This window comes from Rattus rattus, chromosome 10 (assembly GCF_011064425.1).
Source record: "Rattus rattus isolate New Zealand chromosome 10, Rrattus_CSIRO_v1, whole genome shotgun sequence".
Taxonomy (NCBI): Eukaryota; Metazoa; Chordata; class Mammalia; order Rodentia; family Muridae; genus Rattus; species Rattus rattus.
This window is the reverse complement of record NC_046163.1, coordinates 81942503-81967350: the sequence shown is the minus strand read 5'-3', so window position 1 is coordinate 81967350 and position 24848 is coordinate 81942503. Positions and strand designations below refer to the sequence as shown.

General features: G+C 37.8%; 2 protein-coding genes across 3 annotated transcripts in view; one reads left to right on the top strand and one right to left on the bottom strand.

Annotated features, from left to right (window-relative positions):
• Positions 1 to 24848, top strand: part of LOC116911684 (contactin-associated protein like 5-4) — a 465842-nt gene that overhangs the window by 19133 nt on the left and 421861 nt on the right. The gene's annotated exons all lie outside the window — the stretch shown is intronic.
• LOC116911685 (COP9 signalosome complex subunit 2-like) lies at positions 10332 to 12272 on the bottom strand. The gene has a single exon (XM_032915640.1). It carries the CDS (start codon positions 12269 to 12271, stop codon positions 10919 to 10921), a length of 1353 nt encoding a protein of 450 aa, XP_032771531.1. The 5' UTR covers position 12272; the 3' UTR covers positions 10332 to 10918.

The following is a 24848-nucleotide window of genomic DNA, read 5'->3' as shown; positions in this document are numbered from 1 at the left end:
TATTTACATACCAAATGCTGACCCCTCGCATTCCTGCTCAAGCTCTTTCCTCATTTTCCTCCCACCCTTCTCTTCTACGAGTTTGGGGCCTGCCCTGGATATCCACCTATCCTGGAACATCAAATATCTGCAAGACTAGATGCATCCTATCCCACTGGTGCCAGGCAGTCATATTGGACAATAAATTTCACTGTCAGGCTACAGCTTTAGGTACAGCAACCACTCCAATTGTAAGGGGAACTGTGTGGAGAATTATCTGCACGTCTGCCTCATACTTGCCATTGGGGGCCTCAGTCGAGTGCCTGTATAGTTTCTGGTTGGTAGTTCAGTCTCTAAAATCTCTCAGGAGTCCAGGATATTTGAATATGATGGTCTTCCTGTGTGATTCCTGTCCCTTTCTAGCCCTTCAAACTTTCCCCCAACTCTTCCGTAAGAATCTCTGACCTCTATGAAATGTTTGGCTGTAGATATGTGCATCTGTTTTAGTCAGTTATTAGGTAGAGCCTCTTAGAGAAAAGTTATGCTAGGCTCAGTTTGCAAGCATAACAGAATTATTTTTTTTTTGATTTTTTATTAGGTATATATATTTTTTTTATTAACTTGAATATTTCTTATATACATTTAGTGTTATTCCCTTTCCGGTTTCGGGCAAACATCCCCTCCCCTCCCTTCCTTATGGGTGTTCCTCCCCACCCCCCCCCATTGCCGCCCCCCCCAACAGTCTAGTTCACTGGGGGTTCAGTCTTAGCAGGACCCAGGGCTTCCCCTTCCACTGGTGCTCTTACTAGGATATTCATTGCTACCTATGAGGTCAGAGTCCAGGGTCAGTCCATGTATAGTCTTTAGGTAGTGGCTTAGTCCCTGGAAGCTCTGGTTGCTTGGCATTGTTGTACATATGGGGTCTCGAGCCCCTTCAAGCTCTTCCAGTTCTTTCTCTGATTCCTTCAACGGGGGTCCTATTCTCAGTTCAGTGGTTTGCTGCTGACATTCGCCTCTGTATTTGCTGTATTCTGGCTGTGTCTCTCAGGAGCGATCTACACTTCTGCACTTCTTTGCTTCATCCATCTTGTCTAATTGGGTGGCTGTATATATATGCGCCACATGTAGGGCAGGCTCTGAATGGGTGTTCCTTCAGTCTCTGTTTTAATCTTTGCCTCTCTCTTCCCTGCCAAGGGTATTCTTGTTCCCCTTTTAAAGAAGGAGTGAATACATTTTGATCATCCGTCTTGAGTTTCATTTGTTCTAGGCATCTAGGGTAATTCAGGCATTTGGGCTAATAGCCACTTATCAATGAGTGCATACCATGTATGTCTTTCTGTGATTGGGTTAGCTCACTCAGGATGATATTTTCCAGTTCCAACCATTTGCCTACAAATTTCATAAACTCGTTGTTTTTGATAGCTGAGTAATATTCCATTGTGTAGATGTACCACATTTTCTGTATCCATTCCTCTGTTGAAGGGCATCTGGGTTCTTTCCAGCTTCTGGCTATTATAAATAAGGCTGCGATGAACATAGTGGAGCACGTGTCTTTTTTATATGTTGGGGCATCTTTTGGGTATGTGCCCAAGAGAGGTATAGCTGGATCCTCAGGCAGTTTAATGTCCAATTTTCTGAGGAACCTCCAGACTGATTTCCAGAATGGTTGTACCAGTCTGCAATCCCACCAACAATGGAGGAGTGTTCCTCTTTCTCCACATCCTCGCCAGCATTTGCTGTCACCTGAGTTTTTGATCTTAGCCATTCTCACTGGTGTGAGGTGAAATCTCAGGGTTGTTTTGATTTGCATTTCCCTGATGACTAAAGATGTTGAACATTTCTTTTTTTAGGTGTTTCTCAGCCATTCGGCATTCCTCAGCTGTGAATTCTTTGTTTAGCTCTGAACCCCATTTTTTAATAGGGTTATTTGTCTCCCTGCGGTCTAACTTTTTGAGTTTTTTGTATATTTTGGATATAAGGCCTCTATCTGTTGTAGGATTGGTAAAGATCTTTTCCCAATCTGTTGGTTCCGTTTTGTCCTAACCACAGTGTCCTTTGCCTTACAGAAGCTTTGTAGTTTTATGAGATCCCATTTGTCAATTCTTGATCTTAGAGCATAAGTCATTGGTGTTTTGTTTAGGAAATTTTTTCCAGTGCCTATGTGTTCCAGATGCTTCCCTGCTTTTTCTTCTATTAGTTTGAGTGTGTCTGGTTTGATGTGGAGGTCCTTGATCCACTTGGACTTAAGCTTTGTGCAGGGTGATAAGCATGGATCGATCTGCATTCTTCTACATGTTGACCTCCAGTTGAACCAGCACCATTTGCTGAAAATGCTATCTTTTTTTTCCATTGGATGGATTTGGCCTTTGTCAAAAAAATCAAGTGACCATAGGTGTGTGGGTTCATTTTGGGTCTTCAATTCTGTTCCATTGGTCTATCTGTCTGTCTCTGTACCAATACCATGCAGTTTTTATCACTATTGCTCTGTAATACTGCTTGAGTTCAGGGATAGTGATTCCCCTGAAGTCCTTTTTTTATTGTTGAGGATAGTTTTAGCTATCCTGGGTTTTTTTGTTATTCCAGATGAATTTGCAAATTGTTCTGTCTAACTCTTTGAAGAATTGGATTGGTATTTTGATGGGGATTGCATTGAATCTGTAGATCGCTTTTGGTAAAATGGCCATTTTACTATATTAATCCTGCCAATCCATGAGCATGGGAGATCTTTTCCACCTTCTGAGGTCTTCTTCAATTTCTTTCTTCAGTGTCTTGAAGTTCTTATTGTACAGATCCTTTACTTGCTTGGTTAAAGTCACACCGAGGTATTTTATATTATTTGGGTCTATTATGAAGGGTGTCGTTTCCCTAATTTCTTTCTCTGCTTGTTTCTCTTTTGTGTAGAGGAAGGCTACTGATTTATTTGAGTTAATTTTATACCCAGCCACTTTGCTGAAATTGTTTATCAGCTTTAGTAGTTCTCTGGTGGAACTTTTGGGATCACTTAAATATACTATCATATCATCTACAAATAGTGATATTTTGACTTCTTCTTTTCCGATCTGTATCCCCTTGACCTCCTTTTTGTTGTCTGATTGCTCTGGCTAGAACTTCAAGAACTATATTGAATAAGTAGGGAGAGAGTGGGCAGCCTTGTCTAGTCCCTGATTTTAGTGGGATTGCTTCAAGTTTCTCTCCATTTAGTTTAATGTTAGCCACTGGTTTGCTGTATATGGCTTTTTTACTATGTTTAGGTATGGGCCTTGAATTCTATTCTTTCCAGGACTTTTATCATGTAGGGGTGTTGAATTTTGTCAAATGCTTTCTCAGCATCTAATGAAATGATCATGTGGTTTTGTTCTTTCAGTTTGTTTATATAATGGATCACGTTGATGGTTTTCCATATATTAAACCATCCCTGCATGCCTGGGATGAAGCCTACTTGATCATGGTGGATGATTGTTTTGATGTGCTCTTGGATTCGGTTTGCCAGAATTTTGTTGAGTATTTTTGCATCAATGTTCATAAGGGAAATTGGTCTGAAGTTCTCTTTCTTTGTTGGGTCTTTGTGTGGTTTAGGTATAAGAGTAATTGTGGCTTCATAGAAGGAATTCGGTAGTGCTCCATCTTTTTCAATTTTGTGGAATAGTTTGGATAATATTGGTATGAGGTCTTCTATTAAGGTCTGATAGAATTCTGCACTAAACCTGTCTGGACCTGGGCTCTTTTTGGTTGGGGAGACCTTTAATGACTGCTTCTATTTCCTTAGGAGTTATGGGGTTGTTTAACTGGTTTATCTGTTCCTGATTTAACTTCGATTTTGGTATCTGTTCAGGAAATTGTCCATTTCCTGTAGATTTTCAAGTTTTGTTGAATATAGGCTTTTTATAGTAAGATCTGATGATTTTTTTTGAATTTCCTCTGAATCTGTAGTTATGTCTCCCTTTTCATTTCTGATTTTTGTTAATTTGGACACACTCTCTGTGTCCTCTCGTTAGTCTGGCTAGGGTTTATCTATCTTGTTGATTTTCTCAAAGAACCAACTTTTGGTTCTGTTGATTCTTTCTATGGTCCTTTTTGTATCTACTTGGTTGATTTCAGCTCTGAGTTTGATTATTTCCTGCCTTCTACTCCTCCTGGGTGTATTTTCTTCTTTTTGTTCTAGAGCTTTTAGGTGTGCTGTCAAGCTGCTGACATATGCTCTTTCCTGTTTCTTTCTGCAGGCACTCAGCGCTATGAGTTTTCCTCTTAACACAGCTTTCATTGTGTCCCATAAGTTTGGGTATGTTGTACCTTCATTTTCATTAAATTCTAAAAAGTTTTTAATTTCTTTCTTTATTTCTTCCTTGACCAGGTTATCATTGAATAGAGCATTGTTCAATTTCCACGTATATGTGGGCATTCTTCCCTTATTGTTATTGAAGACCAGCTTTAGGCCGTGGTGGTCCGAGAGCACGCATGGGATTATTTCTATCTTTCTGTACCTGTTGAGGCCCGTTTTTTGACCAATTATATGGTCAATTTTGGAGAAAGTACCATGAGGAGCTGAGAAGAAGGTATATCCTTTTGCTTTAGGGTAGAACGTTCTATAAATATCCGTTAAGTCCATTTGGCTCATGACTTCTCTTAGTCTGTCTACGTCTCTGTTTAATTTCTGTTTCCATGATCTGTCCATTGATGAGTGGGGGTGTTGAAATCTCCTACTATTATTGTGTGAGGTGCAATGTGTGTTTTGAGCTTTAGTAAGGTTTTTTTATGTATGTAGGTGCCCTTGTATTTGGGGCATAGATATTTAGGATTGAGAGTTCATCTTGGTGGATTTTTCCTTTGATGAATATAAAAGTGTCCTTCCTTATCTTTTTGATGACTTTTAGTTGGAAATTGATTTTATTTGATATTAGAATGGCTACTCCAGCTTGCTTCTTCCGACCATTTGCTTGGAAAGTTGTTTCCCAGCCTTTCACTCTGAGGTAGTGTCTGTCTTTTTCTCTGAGGTGTGTTTCCTGTAGGCAGCAGAATGCAGGGTCCTCGTTGCGTATCCAGTTTGTTAATCTATGTCTTTTTATTGGGGAGTTGAGGCCATTGATGTTGAGAGATATTAAGGAATAGTGATTATTGCTTCCTGTTATATTCATATTTGGATGTGGGGTTGTGTTTGTGTGCTTTTCTTCTCTTTGTTTTGGCATAACAGAATTATTAACAGTGTCAGGGATTGGTAGTTGCCCATGTTGTGCTGGTTAGTGGTCAGCCATTCCTTCAGTCATTGCTCCAACTTTGTCCCTGCATTTCTTTTAGAAAAAGAAAATTTGGGGTCAAAAGGTGTGTGTGTTGATGTACTTATCCCTCTACTGGGTGTCCTGCTTTTTGACAGAAGATGACTTCTTCAGGTTCCATGTCCACATCTGGGCTAAGGTCACTCAAATCGACTCCCGGGGGCCTCCTCTATCTCAGGTCTCTGGGACTTTTGAGAGAACACTCCCATTCATCACCCCAGCAAGTGCAGATTTCCATTCATTCTCCTGGTTCTCTAGCTCTCTTTCCTGTCTCTTTTCACACTTCTTTCTGCCTTCCCCCACTCCCTGCTGTCTCTCCTCTTCCATTCAGTTTCCTGCCTCTTCATCCTCTTACTGTCTTATTCCCACTTCTAAATGAGATTCAAGCATTCATTCTTGGACCTTCCTTCTTATTCAACTTTTAGGGTCTGTGGAATACATCACGGCTATCCTGTATTATATTGCTTATATACACTAGGTGAGAACACACCATGCATGTCATTTTAGGTCTGGATTACCTCACTCAAAGTGATGTTTTCAAGATCTATTCATTTGTCCAGAAAATTCATGGTTTCCTTGCTTTTAATAGCTGAATATTATTTCATGGTGTATATGAGCCATATATTCTATATTCATTCTTTGCTTGAGAGACATCTGGGTGTTTCTGGTTTCTGGCTATTACAAACAAAGCTTCAATGAACATAGTGGGGCACATGTTCTTGTGGAATGGTGGGGAATCTTTTGTGTATGTTCCCAGGAGCGGAATAGCTGGATGTTCTGGTACAATTATTTCTAATTATTTGAGAAACCACCATGTTTATTTCCAGAGTTGCAAAAGTTTACAGTTCCACTATTGATGGAGGAGTGTTTTCCTTTTCCAACATCATTGCTAGGATGTGATGCCCCTTGAGTTTTTCATCATAGACATTCTGATTTGTATATGGTGGAATGTTAGGTTCATTTAGATTTGGATATCCCTAATAACTAAGGTTATTGAGTGTGTTTTTAAGTACTTCTCAGTCATTCGAGAGTCCTCAGTTGAGAATTCTGTTTATCTCTTTGCCCCAAGTTTTAATTGAATTATTTGTGTTGTTAGAATGTAACTTCCTGAGTTCTTTATATATCTTGGATATTAGTACTCTGTTGGGTGTAGTGTTAGTGAAGATCTTTTCCTAATCAATAGACTGTCATTTTTGCCCTAATGACAGTGTCCTATCTCTTACAGAAGCTTTACAGTTTTAGGAGGTACCATTTATCAATTGTTGATCTTAGAGCCTGAGTCATTTCTGTTCTGTTCAGGAAATTGTCTCCTGTACCAATGAATTCAAATCTATTTCCCACTTTCTCTTCTATTAGATTCAGTGCATCTTGCTTTATATTGAGGCCCTGTGTTTCTTTAAGAGATTTATTTGTTTCCTTTTTAAAGGTTTCTACCTGTTTGATTGTGTTTTCCTGTGTTTCTTTAATGAATTTATTTATATCCTCCTTAAAGGTCTCTGTTATCCCCATGAGCTGAAATTTAAGGGCAAAGTTTTGCTCTTTAGTTGTGTTACGATATTCAGGGCTTGCTACAGTAGGAGATGTGGATTTTGAGGAAGCAATATTGCACTGACTTCTGTGGTTTATGTTCTTGAGTTTGCCTTTCACCATCTGGTTGTCTCTGCTGTTGGCTGGCCTAGTAGTTTCTGGATATAATAGATTAGTAGAGGGCTCACAGAGGGCCAGTGAATCTTTGGGATGGGGTCCAGTGTATTGATCCAAGATTTCAGGTGATAGTGTAGGTCAGGAAAAAGATGGAGCTCTGATAGGGTGAAACAGTGATCATAGTTGCCTTGCTTACTGAGGTCCCACAAGTAAAGGGATTGGGGTGTGGGGGTCTCTCCTCTGGCTCCAGGGTTGGAACTAGCCTTCTTAGCCAACCAAGAGTTGTTGGTTTGGGAGCAGAGTGTAGATTCATAATTATATGTGGAAGTGTGGGCAGGAAGGAATTTTTCTATTGCTTGTGACATTATATTTGATTCTACACTAGGTCCACAATATCAATATATTATCTGAATAAGATTCCTCTTATGAAGTACTATTATATTATTTCAATTAAAAATAACAAGATAGCTGTTGTGCCTGCTACATATTATATTCAATTTCATGATCCTCTGTACTTTCTCCTATTCCCTCCATACCTGATCCTGCCCCACCTTTTTCTTCCCCTCCTCTCTGCATCCCAAGCCTCCCTCCCTCCACCACCTAAGATCATCCAGTTCCTTCCTCTATACAGAAATGCAGCATCCACACCTTGATCTTCCTTTTTTAAGCTCCATATGATCTGTTGGTTGTATCATGGGCATTGTGAGCTTTCCAGCTGATACCCACTTAGCATATGTGTATGCCTGATTCCACCCATGAGACTGAGGTCAGAGATCCCAGTGCTTGGAGTTGGCAGAAGAACTGAAGGAGGATGAGGGGAATGGCAACCACATAGGAAAAACAATGTTTGCTAGTTGGGCCACCTAGTGCTCCCAGAGACTAGACCACCAAGGAAGCAGTGTACAGGGAGTAATCCAAGTCTCCAAATATATATGTAGCAAAGGATTCCCTTATATGACATCAATGGGAGGAGAGGCCCTTGGTCCTGTGGAGGTTTGATGCCTCAGTGTAGGGGGATGCTGGAGCACTGAAGCTATAATGGGTGGGTGGATGGGGGAACCTTTATAGAAGAAAAGGGTGTGAGACGGGCAGGTTGTGAAGGAGTATCTGGGAAGGGGGCTATAATTTTAGGTGTAAGCAAATTGAATGATTAATAAAAAAGAAAGAAAAAAGAAAAAATCACATATAGTAGGAAGGAAGAAAACAAAGGGGGAAAGGACGAATTAATTAGGAATACTAGATTTGCATGAATGTCATCAATGACACAGAAAACAATTTGTTGCACTTTATTCAGTATTCCAATTCAAATATTAAAAAACAACAATAACTGGCATTATAAGAAGAGGATATGAACTTGCCAGGGAAATATGATGGGAATTCTGAAGAAAGTTAAAATGAGTAAGATATAGATATGATCAACATACATTGCATCCAAGTGTAAAATTTTCATGGAAGCAATAACATTTTAAAAATCAACAAAAAAGGAAAGAGTCTTATAATGGCAAATTGAAGGAATTTTTTATATTTATTGCTTTAATTTATTGACACCAACACCATTATCATTATTTCAGTGACTGTGGTGACAGTAATATTGTTCATCTATCTGTGATTTTTGAGTAATAAAATATACATGAAGGTTAAATTTTGAGGAGCTCTAAAGTCATGGATTTTTGTAATAGTAGGTGTTGGGGTTTGCTATTTAGAGGAGCAGTGGACCTCCACTTCTCTCCTCCCCAGCTTCTGGAAAGATAAGAGAACACCTTGAAGATAAGAGCTCCATGTGATAAGAACACAGAAGATGTCTAGGCTCAGAATTGTGTGTGCCAATGTTAAGTATTTTCAGGTTTCCTGGGCTCAGTGTGGCTTATCTTTTAACTTCTTCAAAAAATTTTCTGGACTGGAAGAAAGTGTTTCTGGAAGAGGGCACTTCTTGTCATGTGATAACTAAGTTGTAATTCACAGAAAACATCTTCTGGTATATATATATATATATATATATATATATATATATATATATATATATATATATATATATATATTCACTCTCACACATGTGGGAAAATTGTGATTTAAGAAAATTCTGGAATAAAAGCTAAAGGTGAAAAAGCCGCTATGAGATTTTTCTGGCAACATAGCTATTTGTCACAAGAAAGGCCATGCATCTGATATTTTTTTCCCTAAATCTTTATTAAATTGGGTATTTCTTATTTACATTTCAATTGTTACTCCCTTTCCTGGTTTCCAGGTCAACATCCCCCTAACCCCTACCCTTCCCCTTCTATAAGGGTGCTACCCATACCATCCTCCACTCAATACAACCCACCCCCCAACAATCTCGTTCACTTGGGGTTCAGTCTTGACAGGACCAAGGGCTTCCCCTTCCACGGGTGCCCTTACTAGGTTCTTCATTGGTACTTATACACTTGGAGTCGAGGGTCACTCCATGTATATTCTTTGGGTAGTGGCTTAGTCCCTGGAAGCTCTGGTTAGTTGACACTGTTGTTCATATTGGGTCTAAAGCCCCTTCAAGCTCTTTCAGTCCTTTCTAAGATTCCTTCAACGGGGATCCCGTTCTCAGTTCCATGATTTGCTGCTAACATTCTCTTATGTATTTGCGATATTCTGGCTGTCTCTGAGGAGAGATCTATATCCGGTTCCTGTCAGCCTGCACTTCGTTGCTTCATCCATCTTATCTAGTTTTATGGTTGTAAATGTATGGGCCACATGTGGGGCAGGTTCTGAATGGGCGTTCCTTCACCCTCTGTTCTAAACTTTACCCCCCTACCCCCTCCCGAGGGTATTCGTGTTCCCCTTTTAGAGAAGGAGTGAAGCATTCACATTTTGGTCATCCTTCTTGAGTTTCATGTGTTCTGTGCATCTATGGTAATTTGAGCATTTTGAGCCACTTATCAATGAGTGCATACCATGTGTGTTTTTCTGTTATTTGGTTACATCACTCAGGATGATATTTTCCAGTCCCAACCATTTGCCTATGAATTTCATAAAGTCATTGTTTTTGATAGCTAAGTAATATTCCATTGTGTAGATGTACCACATTTTCTGTATCCATTCCTCTTTTGAAGGGCATCTGGATTCTAGCCAGCTTCAGGCTATTATACTTAAGGCTGCTATGAACATAGTGGAGAATGTGTCTTTGCTATATGTTGGGGCATCATTTGGGTATATGTCCAAGAGAGGTATAGCTGGGTCCTCAGGTAGGTCAATGCCCAATTTTTTGATGAACCTCCAGACTTATTTCCAGAATGGTTGTACCAGTCTGCAATCCCACCAACAATGGAGGAGTGTTCCTCTTTCTCCACATCATTGCCAGCATCTGCTGCTGCTGTTGCCTGAGTTTTGATCTTACCCATTCTGACTTACGGAGGTAAAATCTCAAGGTTTTTTTTTTTTTTTTTTTTTTTTTTTTTTTTTTACAATTTCTGAGCTGCACTGTTTATTTTGCTGCTTGAGCCCTAGGTGACGGTGTGCCACGGAGGGTACGGGTCATCTAACCTTTACTAGCTGCAAGTACAGAAGTAGACGGACACAGTTTTGGAGAATTGACATTTTGCAAAATGCAGCAAACATTTTCATTTATACATGAGAAAAGGAAGTGTTCAAAAGGGTATGAATTTCAAGTTATTGCAGGTTATTTGTGAGAGAATTTCTGCAGGTACAACATGTTTAAATTTAACCAACAGTAGCGTGTCAGTGTATTTAAAATCATGACAAAAATCTCTCTGGTCATGTTGCCCATGACAAATTACTATGGTGTTGTATGTTTAGGGCAAGGTGTCAACACAGCATAAATCCCATTGTGTTTTGGTTTTCTTCTGGAGATTAAAGCTGTTTTTCTTGGGATAAATGCAGCAGCAATACACAAACCAGTTGATCAAAAAAGCCCTTCTGCCATAACTCCAGTCACTTTCAGGACACACCAACCCACAGGAGTTCTGCCTTTCCAGTCCGCAAGGATCGCATCTCTGCACTGTTGCCATAAGCACGTCTGCAAAGCTTGCTCTCCGTTAAGCCAGTTTACTGACCACAGCCTGGTTCAGAGAGTTTAGTTGGTTGGTCCATTTATCTAGTGCAGTATATCGGGCACCACCCCTCTTCTGATGATCCAGTTCAAGGAGCTGGTTGACTTGATCAATTCGGCCATGAATAGTGTTATCCAGTATGCACTGCACCAGCAAGCTTTCCACATCAGCTACGTCTATGTTTAGCTCCTTAGAAATAAAAGGAATATGTATTCTTGTGTAAGGCTTAATTAACTTTATGAGGACTTGTGTTCTGATGTTTCGTAAAAGCTCTTCAATGTGTTCTCTTATGAAAGGATCATCCATGATGTTGCTGTGATTTGTTTTCAGAATCTTTTCAAACTCGGTGATGTCATTGTTCTGATAGGCACTTACTAAATTTGTCATTGCTAGAATTTCTGGATCATTTTTATACGGCTTGGCCTCTTGCGAGTCAAATGGATTTATTCCTGATTTCATTAGCATATTTGCTAAGACCAAATATTTTAAACAAGTGGTTCGTCTCGGGCTTCCTGATTCATCATAATTCTTGAAAGCTTCAAAAAAATCAGTGTGTGCCTTTTCAAATTCACCTTCTCTCAAGTGCATCTTACCACCACATTCTCTGATGACACCCATGATCAGTGGGTGAGGGATGGCAGACTTGATATGAAGTGACTGCTCATAGAGCGCTTTAAGCTTTTTGTTGTTCTTCTGTGCCGTGTACATTTGAATTTCCAAAGCATAGATTTCTAATAACTGGGTACCTTTTTTCAGGTCATCTTCTCCATCATCAGTCTGACAAGACTGATGTAACTGGCGTAAAATTTTTTGAAGCTTTCCATATTCTTCTCGTTCTAAATATAATTTTCCAAGCTTTGTGTTTGTCTTAAACCACAGTCTATCATTCTTAGCATCTTTCAAAGCTTCCAGTGTTGTTTCATAAAATTCCTGCAGTAAATCCATCTGACATAAAAAATCAGAATTCTGTTTAGAAGTGGAGATATAGTCAAGGATAGAGTTAATAGACTTTTCAGAGTAGTTCCTGGTGACTGCACTCCGAATATAGGTCAATAGTTGCTTATATCTGTTCATCATTTCTGGAAAGTTTGTCAGCTTGAAGTTAATCTTGATCATCTGTTTTAGCGCTTTGAATCCCCATTCTCCCTTCTCACCTTCGAGTTCCAAAACCTTTTGGAAGCTGCTGAGTGCTGCTTTTGGGTCATCTTCTTTCAGGGCTTTGGAATTATAGTACTGATTTTCCAAATCCACGTTGGGCTCTGAGTTACTGTCTTCAGAGTATTCCAGGTCGTAGTCTTCCTCATCATCGCACATGAAATCATCCTCCATGTCAGACATCTTGGCCCTCAAGGTTGTTTTGATTTGCATTTCCCTTATGACTAAAGATTTTGAACATTTCTTCAGATGCTTCTCAGCCATTACACATTACTCAATTGTGATTTCTTTGTTTAGCTCTGAACCCCATTTATTCATAGGGTTATTTGTCACCCTGCAATCGAACTTCATGAGTTCTTTGTATATTTTGGATATGAGCACTCTATCAGTTGTAGGATTGGTAAAGATCTTTTCCCAATCTGTTGATTGCTGTTTTGTCATAACAACAGTGTCCTTTGCCTTACAGAAGCTTTGTAGTTTTATGAGATCCCATTTGTTGATTCTTGATCTTAGAGTGTAAGGCATTGGTGTTTTCTTCAGGAAATTTTCTCCAGTGCCCGTGTGTTCGAGATTCTTCCCCACTTTTTCTACTATTAGTTTGAGTGTATCCGGTTTGATGTGGAGGTCCTTGACCACTTGGACTTAAGCTTTTTACAGGATAATAAGCATGGATCAATCTGCATTCTTCTACATGTTGACCTCCAGTTGAACCAGCACCATTTGCTGAATGTTATTGATAGATGCTCATTCCCACGCCCTCCATCTACTCTTTCTTAGGCTTCTAAGAAAGTTAATAGCCTTGTAACTTTATTGATTGATTGCATAATTGACATTTTTTATGGTAACAGGAATTATACTGACATTTACATAGGTAGAATCCATGATGACTGAGAAATATTTCCAGCACAGACCAAGTTAGTGCCCTTAAATCATGTGTTTTGTGTGTGTGTGTGTGTGTGTGTGTGTCTGTGTCTGTGTTTGTATTTGTGTGTGTTCATATGTATTGATGTCAGAGACCAGAGGAAGGTATCAGATACCTTCTGCTATCACAGTCTACTTCATTCCTTTGAGGCAGAGACTCTCACTGACACTAGAGCTCATATTTTTCATCCAGGATGGCAACCAGTGAGCCCAATGATCTCCTTATATAAACTTTTGCCCCAGAATATTGAGATTACAGGAATGCAATGTCATATGTATGCTTAGATCATCTCACCAAGTCAAGTAATACTTTTAAATATTTCTATCCTGTGCTTAAGTAGTATCAAGAATCCCCTGGAAGTGTACAAAAAATGGTGTATGTGTGTATATTGGTAATTATGTTGGATAAATGTCTTTATATTTCATCTTACTTATAAAATATGTACATGTAAGAGAAGAGGGAAGAGATGTGAAAAATCTCATTGTCCTGAATGTCCTCTGGAAGAACCAGGTTTGCCTATCTTATTCTAGAAGAGTAGTATGTTCTTTTTCAGCTCATGACAAGGTGTGTTGAGCTCCTGAAACCTAAACGGGGTGAGAAACAACCTCCAAAGGGATATGAAAGACAAGGACAGAAAAAAGAGATCTTTAAAGTTATCATTAGTTGCCAGTGGCCAAATATGAAAGTTTCAAAAAACCTGAAATTAATAGGGATGAACAATTTTAATATAAAGGGAAGAGATTTTCATACGAAATTATTCACAGGTAATCCCTTTTTCCTTTCCTCCATCACTAATACTAGCCCTTCACAAAAGAAGAAAGGATAGAAGAGAAGAGCTTAAAATCTATACTTTGGGGTTGGGGATTTAGCTCAGTGGTAGAGCGCTTGCCTAGGAAGCGCAAGGCCCTGGGTTCGGTCCCCAGCTCCAAAAAAAAGAACCAAAAAAAAAAAAAAAACTATACTTTGCACATTTCTGAATAATCATATGAAACAGCTGCCACCTACTGAGAAAGCATTGAGATTGATCAACACCGCTCTACAAGACGAGATAATGTTTCAAATATTATGTGCTCCAGTACTCCAGAACTAATGAATCCCCTGACGGTTTGACCATATATCTGCTCTATGAAATTCATGCTGAGAAATACTGACCTGCATAGGTTTTGTTTAACCAGTTTTAATTCCTAAGACTTCTTTTACCTGGTCAAACTATAGGCTACTTAGTTTCTGAGTTTTCTTCAATTTTTGCCAGTCCTGAAATGACACCAGAAGGAAAGACAAAATTAATGTATTGCCTCACAAAATCTACTGTGCCTACTTGTGTTTGGAGACAAAGACCGCTCAGATTCACAAGGCACTGAAACTTATGTGCTTGTGACAAGACTGAAATTTTCAGCAAATTTACTTTAAATGAGAACCCACTAGAGAAGTCCATGGACCACAGTCTGTAGCCATCTGAGTCTTTATTCTAGATGTCAAGAATTACACTCAGCTGTTCAGAACACAAGCACAATGCAAAGATTTGGGAATAAACAGTTTTAAAGCAAAACCCACCCTTTGGTATCTTGCTAAGCAGCTGCAGGTAGAGGCTTTGTGCAAGAAAAAAATTTTACCAAACGCTAAATAATTGCTGAAGGGGGAGATTTAATAAAAGCTAAGATAGCTGGGGCATCTTGACCATAGATTACTAAAATAGAATTGCATAATCTTCCATAAGGTTTTCATGCAGGAGATCAAATTCTTGCTAAACCAGAACAGTCTCAGGAAGAATATAAAATGAAGGAACCTGTGTATGGTCTTGACATATTATATTATTATGTGTTAAAAAATATTTAAGATACTCCACAGTCCGAGGTGCTTGTCTGAGTCCAAGAATTTGAATTTAATCCTAAAGAAAAATGAACCTACAAGTGGTACTCTGTTTTCCACATGGAACCATGTGGCAATGTTCTACACACACACACACACACACACACACACACACACACACACACACACACACACAAACACACATACACACAAATACACGTGCATGCGCGTGCATGTGTAGACCCACACGTGTAATAAAAATCAAGAAATCACAAAGAGTGGCTTTATTTTTAACCAGAATAGTACTTGGGTGTATCATTTTGGCTTCTTGATGTATAGAGCTGTGTTCTTCCTGATAATGGAAGAAAACGATGATAATGTTGATGTTATTATTATAGTAATAGTAATGGTAGCACTTGTTTAAAGATCACCCCTTATACAGGCTCTGCTTCTTGACAGGCTTTAATCATAGGTGCTGAACTTCAGTTTCAACATTTCCTCATATCCCACTTGATTATACCAGCAACTACTTTTGTGACTAAGAAGTATAACTGAGTTCCTACATGATAACTGGATGCTCTAGTATAACGTTCTAGCCCAGGTAATTTTACACACACACACACACACACACACACACACCTTTGAAGATGTTTTTTTTTATTTTGATATTCATTTCCCTCCAAATTCCTCCAAGATCCATGCCCCCATTCTATACCAATTCAACTTCATTATTTTAAAGAAAAACAAGACACTAAATTAAACTTTGAATTAGTGCTGTCTCTATACATTTCAGTGTGTACTTTCACTGGAATTTGAAATAGCTCTCAGAGCCACACTCTTGTAAAAGCTTTCATTCCCTCTTCACAGAGCTAGCATTGTCACTAGCTCTTTCTTTACGGGTGAGATTTTTCTGAGCAACTTCCTTCTTCCTGCTACGAATCTGTACAACTTCAACTTGTGAATGCTGTCACAGCAACTACTCAACAACATTAAGATAACCTTGTGCAGAAGTGATCCCAGTATTCAGATGTGGCAACAGGAGGATCACTAACCTACAGTAATCTGGGGCTGCATAGCAATACAGAGTCTATCTTAAGTTTTTCCCTTGCTAAACTAATAGAACAAAACTTCTCAAATGGTCTAGGATAGAAGATCATTTTTTCTTTTATCTTTTATCCATCTGTCTCCATCTATTCTAGACTAATACTGTTACAAAATATGAGATTTATGAAATATTGATTTCATAAATGAGATTTATGAAAAGTAGAATAATAAAATCTCTAAAAATAGAAAATCTATAAAGACAAAGTTTAATGTTTTTCTTCAATAGGAATAAATATCCTGGTATCTGCCTTAATGTGCTACATGTCTCTTAACTTGGATGGGTTATGCAGATGCCATAGGCAGATTTTTGTCAATACAGCACATTTAAAGAGCATCAAACATGAGGGACTGATGCTGGACATCACAGGAATAGTCCATTGGGGTACTTCATGCAAAGCAAGTATTTAAAGAGAACAGCATTAAAATCTGGAGAGATGAATTCATAGTTAAGAAAATCTACTGCTTAATCATAAGGACTGGAATTCAGTTCCTAGCACCTACAACAGGCAGCTCAGAAATTCCTGGAACTCCAGCTACAAGGGATCAAGACATTTGTGTGGCCTCTGTGGGACACCTACATAAGTATATGTGTAAAGAATTATTCAGGTTCATATACAGAGTCATACACATACATATACACAACATACACATAAATAAAACAAAAAAGTATTTCAAAAAAGCAATACCCAGATAATATCTAACCTGAAACTATAATGGGTAAGCAGACACTAAAGCCACAGATAGAAAAATATTAGTACAAGAATTAGCAAGACACAGCACCAGCAATGAAGGAATCAGAGGCTGCCTGAACATTGATTTGATTCTTTCTTAGGCAAAAGGTATTGGTATTCATAGCAGAGAGGAAGGGGAAATGATGTACAGCATTTTAACAGTGCAGAATTTTACCATTTTACAGATTTTAATTCCAGAGGTTCTACTCATTTATTATTAATAATCCTTTGGCTCTCTTTATGGTCTGGAGGTCACTAAGCTGCTTAGAATTATCACCCCCTATGAACAGTACACCTCATACTTTAAGAGAAAATGGACTCTGTAAAGTGTGCACCTGATCTCCTCCTGTCCTTCTCCTTTGTGAAGTATACATGGCCTCGCTGACCCAATTCTCACTGCCTTCTCTGGATGCATCTCTCCTTCTTAAATCTGTACTTCATGTTCTAATTTCTTAGAGTTCTTCTTGCTTACTTCGTTGTAGTGTGTGTGTGTGTGTGTGTGTGTGTGTGTGTGTGTGTGTGTGTGTGTGTTTGCGTGGTATATACATTTGTAAAAAATTCTCTTACATGGAAGAATATGTGGGAGTCAGAAGTTAGCTTCGGAATGTCTTTCTCAATCACTTTTAAAATTTTAAAAATGATTTATTTATTAATTTACCGATTATGTCTATATATGAGCCTCAGTGAAAGTATCCACACCATAGGTATGCAGGATCTACCTCATTTCTGGAGACAGAATCTCTAGCTAAATCTGACCATTTCTGCTAGATTTGTTGTCTATTGAGCTCCTGGGAGTCACTTAACCCCATTCTATGACCTAGTTCTATGACCTAGTGCTATGGTCATAACTGTTAACACCTTATCCAGGCTTCTACATGAGCCGTATTCAGAACTTTTGGCAGTTTCTGTTCCTTCATGTTTCAGATCTCTGTATCTTCCTTTTCCCTGTTTAGTTCAGTGTCAATGATGTCTTTCTTCCCAGACTTCTAGTTAGTCTTCTAGACTGAAATAGATATCCCTGACCTGTGAGCTCATACCTTTCTCTATATAGCCTGACCACGGAATTCACTACATTGCTCTAAAATCACCTGTTAGCTCTCATGCCTCATTCATCTGCAGTCACCAAACGGAAGTTTGAGAACTGACTATAAGTGAAATATCTGGCAAGGCTGCATTGAGAGACTCTCAAGTATAGCCATGCATATTGATAAGTGAAATATAAATTTTAATGTATGTATTTGAGTGAAGCAAAGGACAACCAAAATTTAACAGTCAAGCAAGAAACTTATTGAAAAAGACTCCCATGGTACAGGTTTTTGTATCTCCTTCAGTCAGGACTGTTGTCAGAAGTGGTCTAGCTTTCAGTGAGGGGATAAACTAATATCACATCAGGAAGAGACCAGACATTTCCATATGCTGTGTGCACAGAGATTGCTTAGAAGTTGCTTTGGGTGTCTCTATTCTTAAAATTAGTATACACAGCATTGATGGAAAAATCCTGAGGAAGTATAAAATAACAAATAAAAGCTGCCAATCTCAGAAGATTACTGACGCTTCACTCAAAAACAAAACTAAATTTCAAATGATTCAGATACACACACACACACACATATGTATATATACATACATGTGCATATTTTATGTCTATACAGGAAATAGTTGCAGAAAATAGACCATAAAATATCAAAGTCATTTGATTACACATGATTTCAAAATGCAGGGTCAGTAATGTCTAAATACTTAGGTTACATATCCTAGGACTATCCCTTACTAGGTAAATTTTATATTTCCTCTAAAAATACTACTACCTTCAAGGGATGCTGTGCACAATAAACTAATGACCACAAACAGAAAGTCAATGTTTGATGTCATTCAATAAATATTTTATCATTAAAGTACAGTCATTGTATGAAGTATAAGTTTTACCTGTAATTTTGTTCAGTATGGAACAAGGGAGAAGGAAATCATCACAGTAGGAGAGATGGATTGCAGAGAAGTTTACCCATCATTGGTGATGACCTACAATAGCTGGATCTTTGGACTTCTCTGCATCAGAGAAGGAGGCTCTCCTGTTAGTCAGCATCTTCTACCCTAGAGTTCCAACTGTTTATATAACCCTGGCAAAGACCCACATGAATCATACAGGTTTCAGAAACTTTCTGATGCCATTTGTTTTATTTTCTTTCTGGGACTGTTAAATTTTATTTACTTCTTGATTATTAAAGAGACTTTTTCCATGGTGGAATGTTCCAATTTGAGGAAATTCAGGTGCAAAACACATACCTTCAAGCTCAGAGCGAACACTACAGGTTGGGAAGAATGACTTGGAGCTATCAATGTCTGGGCATGGCAGCTTCTTTTTAAGGTTTTAAAAAATATTTGTGTCACACAAATATATATATATATATATATATATATGTATACATATGTAATATATATAATGTATTCTGATTTTATTTATCTCTACTACTCTCTGTTCCCCCCCTTTCCTTCTCTTCTTTTGCCTTCCTCTCCTTTCCTGTCTTTACTTTCCACCCTATCTTTCTTTAGTTCATCTTTTTGATAGCCAAATACTCCATTGCATAGATATACCACATTTTCTCTATCCATTCCTCTGCTGAAGGGCATCTGGGTTCTTTCCAGATTCTGGCTATTATAAATAAGGCTGTTGTATGTTGCAGCATCATTTGGGTATATAAACAGAAGCGGAATAGCTGGTTACTCAGGTAGTACAATGTCCAAATTTCTGAGGAGACTCCAGAATGATTTCGAGAATGGTTGTACCAGCTTGCAATCCCAACAACAATGGAGGAATGTTTCTCTTTCTCCACATCCTCCTGACCATCTGCTATCACCCGAGTTTTTGATCCTAGTCAATTTGACTCGTATAAGGTAGCATCTCCTGGTTGTATTGATTTGCATTTCCCTGATGACTAAGGATATTGAACCATTCTTTAGGTGCCTCTTGGCCACTCATTATTCCTTAGCTGAGAATTCTTTGTTTAGCTCTATACTCCATTTTAATAGGATTATTTGGTTCTCTAGAGACTAGCTTCTTGAGTTCTCTGTATATATTAGATATTAGCCCTCTATCAAATGTAGGATTAGTAAAGATCTTTTCCCAATCTGTTGGTTGCCATTTTGTCCTATTGACAGTGTTCTTGCTGTACAGCTTTGTAATTTTATAAGGTCCCATTTGTCAATTCTTGATCTTAGAGTATAAGCCATTGGTGTTCTGTTCAGGAAATTTTCCTTTGTGCCTATGTGTTTGAGGATTTTCTTCACTTTATTTTTTAATAGTTTCAGTGTACCTGGTTTTATTTTGAGGTCATTGATCCACTTGAACTTGAGGTTTGTCCGAGGAGATAAGAATAGGTCAATACAGATTCTTCTCCATGCTGACATCCAGTTGAACCAGCACCATTTGTTGCAAATGCTGTCTTTTTTTCATTGTAATATTTTAGCACCTTTGGCAAATATCAAGTGACCATAGGTGTGTGGGTTCATTTCTGGGTCTTAAATTCTATTCCATTGACCTAATTGCCTGTCTCTGTACCAATACCAGACAGTTTCTATCACAATTGCTAATGGAGAGAAACTTGAAGCAATTCCACTAAAATCAGGTACAAGAGAAGACTACCTATTCTCCTCCTATCTATTCTATATAGTACTGGAAGTCTTAGCCAGAGCAATTAAACCACAAAAGCAAAGTCAAAGATATAAATGTCAAAAATATTAATATTTGCAGATGACATGATAGTATATTTAAGTGATCCCAGAAAGTCCACCAGAGAACTTCTAGATCTGAAAAACAACTTTAGCAATATGACTGTATATAAAATTAATTCAAACAGATAATAGCCTTCTGCTACTCAAAGGATAAAAAAGCTGAGAAAGAAATTAGGAAAATGACACCCTTCATGATAGTCACAAATAATATAAAATCCCTTGGTGTAACTCAAACTAAGCAAATGAAAGATCTGGATGACAAGAACTTCAAGTCTGAGAAGAAAGAATTCAAAGATCTCAAAAAATGGAATGATCTCTTATGCTCATGCATTAGCAAGATTAATATAGTAAAATTAGCCATCTTGTTGAAAGCAATCTACAGATTCAAAGTAATCCCCATCAAAATTCTGCCCCAATTTTTCATATAGTTAGGAAGAGCAATTTTAAAATTTATTTCAAATAACAAAAAGCCCCGGATAGTGAAAATTATTCTCACCATCCTGGACCTCAAGCTGTATTAGAGTGCAGCTTTCTTTATGTAGTCTGAAGAGTCATACCGGATGTATTGCACACCAAGTATGTCAGGGTTATTTTGAGCAGCCTTTTCTGTCTCCTTGAGCTTGTTAGCTAGCAAACACTGATGTTTCTTAAGTGCATCCAGTGTGGAATATAAGCAGAAACTGCCAGTGGCTCCAGAGGCAAATCATTTGGAGAATTCCTGGGGTGTAGTTTGTTGACTGTTTTCTGGAGTTGTAGACAGTGCTGGCGTGATGGTTTCTGTACATTTACAGCAATTATTCCATAAATTTATGTTACCTGCCCCTTCATATTCAGCCTAAAGGAATCACGAGGAATGAGAGCCAGAAATGTCAGGAATAACGCTATTATAGCAATTTTTCTTGAGTCCCAACGATATTCAAAACTTTCCAGGATCATAGAAATATTTATTGGCTTCTATTGATAAAATATAGTAATAATCAGTATATGCCACCATTGATGATCTACAGTGTTTTTGTAAATATCCTTTACATGCATGGCAAAGAACCACACTCATATATACTTATTGGTGATTTTTTCCCTGCTGATATACTGTTATACATCTTTGTATGTTTGAGTGCATGAGTACAGGCATCTGTGTGTAACCATGAAACAGTTGGAAGCCTGGGGACAACCTCAAATGTCATCCTTTGTCATGGATCCTGTTTGACAATGGGTATATTTATTGTTCCCTGAATTGCAAAACAGAATGTCTGATCCTCAATCTTCAAAAATTATTTAGTCCTAGAGTTTCATTTTACCTTAAGTGTACCTGGGATTTCCAACATGCACTTACTTGTCAGGCTTTGCAGGGGTTCTAAGTGGAGATCTAAATCTGTTAACATTTCACCTCTCTGGATAAATCTGCAAATCTACCACTTTTTTTTCATAGCAAGTATTCTCTCTGCTGTCCATTTGTATTTTTTTAACATCTTTTCATTCAACATAAAAAGGGAAAAAAATTCAACCCTAAAGAAGAATAAAGCCATGACATTTGCAGGTAAGGGAGACAACAAATGCTTAGACTTTAGAGACACATGAAAGTATGCATACACTGATAACACAAGTCGAAATGAAACAGTATGGCAAAGTAGATTGATGGTAAAGGGAAAAGGGGGAAGCGCCAAAACATGGGTGTAGGTAGGAATAAGGCCCTTAGTACATTGTACATGTGCATTTAAATCACCTAAGCAACAAAATATCTTCATTTATAATATGTGACATACTATAACTGATGCATAAATCCTTCTATAGATGACAGTTTTATATTCTACATATGTTACTATTTAAACTGTTTTTACTAATAAATATTTAAGTTACAACATTACAATGCACACAAATATATCACTTCTCACAGTACCTTAAAACATCTACTAGAACATTTCCTGGGGCAACATTTTATTTGTAACAGGAAATAAGCCTCTTATTTGTCTCAGCTAACAGCACTTCAGGTCCATTCACCTGCTAACATTTCTTCTCTCTGGGCAAATCTCCAAACCTATCTTAACCATTCCTGCAGTAAGTGACGTCATAACTAATCTGCATCCTCAGAGCCTTCTCTAAGTATTCTTCACTGTTTAAAAGTTACCTTTAAAATTTTGGAAGGAAGCTTTTGAAATGTGTTAACTTCTTTAAAATAAAAGATTTATTTACTTATTATATATAAGTACACGATAGCTGTCTTCAGACACAACAGAAGAGGACATCAGATCTCATAACAAATTGTTGCGAGCTACCATGTGGTTTCTGGGATTTGAACTCAGGAGCTCTGAAAGAGAAGTCAGTGTCCTTAACCACTGAGCCCATGTGTTACTTCTTACTTGTATCCATGACACATAAACACCCGCCCACTCCTCTTCCTTTTACTGAGATGTAAGTCTGAAAGACTGACTTCCGTAAAATGTAAATGGACCATGCAACAGATAGAGCATTTCTTATGATACTATATGATTGCTCTGTTTTTTACTCACATTGGACTGGTTATTGAGGACTGACCTTTGTCTGAACACAATGGCCAAATATTTTCTTCTTCTTCCTCTTCTTCCTCTTCTTCCTCTTCTTCCTCTTCTTCCTCTTCTTCCTCTTCTTCCTCTTCTTCTTCTTCTTCTTCTTCTTCTTCTTCTTCTTCTTCTTCTTCTTCTTCTTCTTCTTCTTCTTCTTCTTCTTCTTCCTCCCCTCCTCCTCCTTCTCTTCCTCTTCCTCCTTTCCTTCTTGCAGTCAAAATACAGAAAAACTGTACCACAGAGTTCCCTATTTGCCTGTTAATAGTCAATATCCATGTGACCTCAAACTCATACTAATCCCAGATGGTTACTAAGAGTTCTTCATTGAATAATGACATCATCATGAATGTTGCAATCATACTGTAAACAACATGGATTGATCTTTAACATTTAACATAACTATCTGCAGAAAGTATCATGCACCCAAGAATTCCTTTACCCTTTGCCTTTGTATTCTCCTCTGACAGTTTTCCTTTGCATGACCACACTTTGTTTACCTATCCTTTGTTATAGAATAATTCATTTTCCTATAGTTTAGTACTAACAGATATTGTTGTCATAAAATTTGCACCAAGGTTTTTGCACGGCTACTTTAATTTTTGTTACTGTTAAGGAAATACCAAAGAATATAATGACCGAACCATATGATGATTACATAAATCCTTTTATGGAACCAGCCAAAGTGTACAACAGATGTCTGTGCAGGTTCCCACCTTCACTGTTTTGAAAGTGATCTGTTTTCCCCATGTCCCAGAAAGCATTTGATAGCATCACTGTTTTTCAGTTCATGCATTCTGAGAGCTGTGTCCTTATCTCTCCATGCATTTTAATTTACATTTCTCCATTAAATAATGAAGCTAAATATCTTTCAGATGGTGATTTGCCATCTGACAGTCGTTTGGGTGGAAATTCATTTTTTTTCTTTCCCCATGATAACAGACTGCTTACTTACCGTTGAGGTTTCAGAATTAATAGCTAGATTGGATTTAGCTCTTCCGTAGTAAGGTTTCAGCATTGTTCTTCAGGACCATACAACCTGTTTGTTGAACACTTTCTGATTTGGATGAACTATAATTTAGCTTTAAGGATCTTGTACAGTTTGTGAAGTCTTAGGTGCCAAAGATTTTCTAGCGGCTGCTTATTAAATTTTAATGGTTTCAAAAGATTACTTTGTACGCTGAACTGCTGTTAAGTGTTTTTCTACAATCATTTAGTGTGAGTTCCCTTTCTGTTGCATTGACCTATGCATCTGCTGCCTCACCAACATCATCCAAGTTTTCTAAGAGGGCTACAAGGGTGTGCTGGGAAAGGTGAATAGATGTCACTCATACCTTCCCTTCTGATTTTAAACATTTTATTTTAAAAACTTGACTTCTTCAGATTCTTTTTCTTTACATATACACATATGGGTGACCTTTGTGAAACAGAATGCCTGGCTTGGATTTTGATGAAAAATGTTCCTCACACATGCTTCTCTATGAATAATGAAGCCTCTTCTTAGCTGAGTTACGTGCTATAGACTTTCTTCACTCTTTATTTTTGCAGACAGTTTAGTTTTGTTTTTATAATCAATCACTAGCATCCAGCTTAAGGAGTCCTGTGTGTATTTGGTCTATTTTTAGATAGAACTGCTAATTATTACAATATTTACAAATATTTGTAATTTGTCTTTCCATATATTTTCATTTTATTTAAAACATTAAAAATTTTAGGTTTCTCTTAAATTCTTTCACTCACTTTTCAATCCGTAGAGTCTATTGAAGATTCTACCTTATTTTTTAGGCAATAATTTTGAAAAACTTTTGATTTCCTCCCATTTTATGTGGAAAACACTAGTCTTACAAATAAATGTTAAAATAGCCACAATTCCTTTAAAAGTATTTTATTTGATATTATTATGTATGCAGGATGTGTGTGTTCAAATA

Excerpts from the sequence above, each read along its gene's own strand:
- LOC116911685 (XM_032915640.1), bottom strand. The coding sequence starts at position 12,271 with ATGTCTGACATGGAGGATGATTTCATGTGCGATGATGAGGAAGACTAC.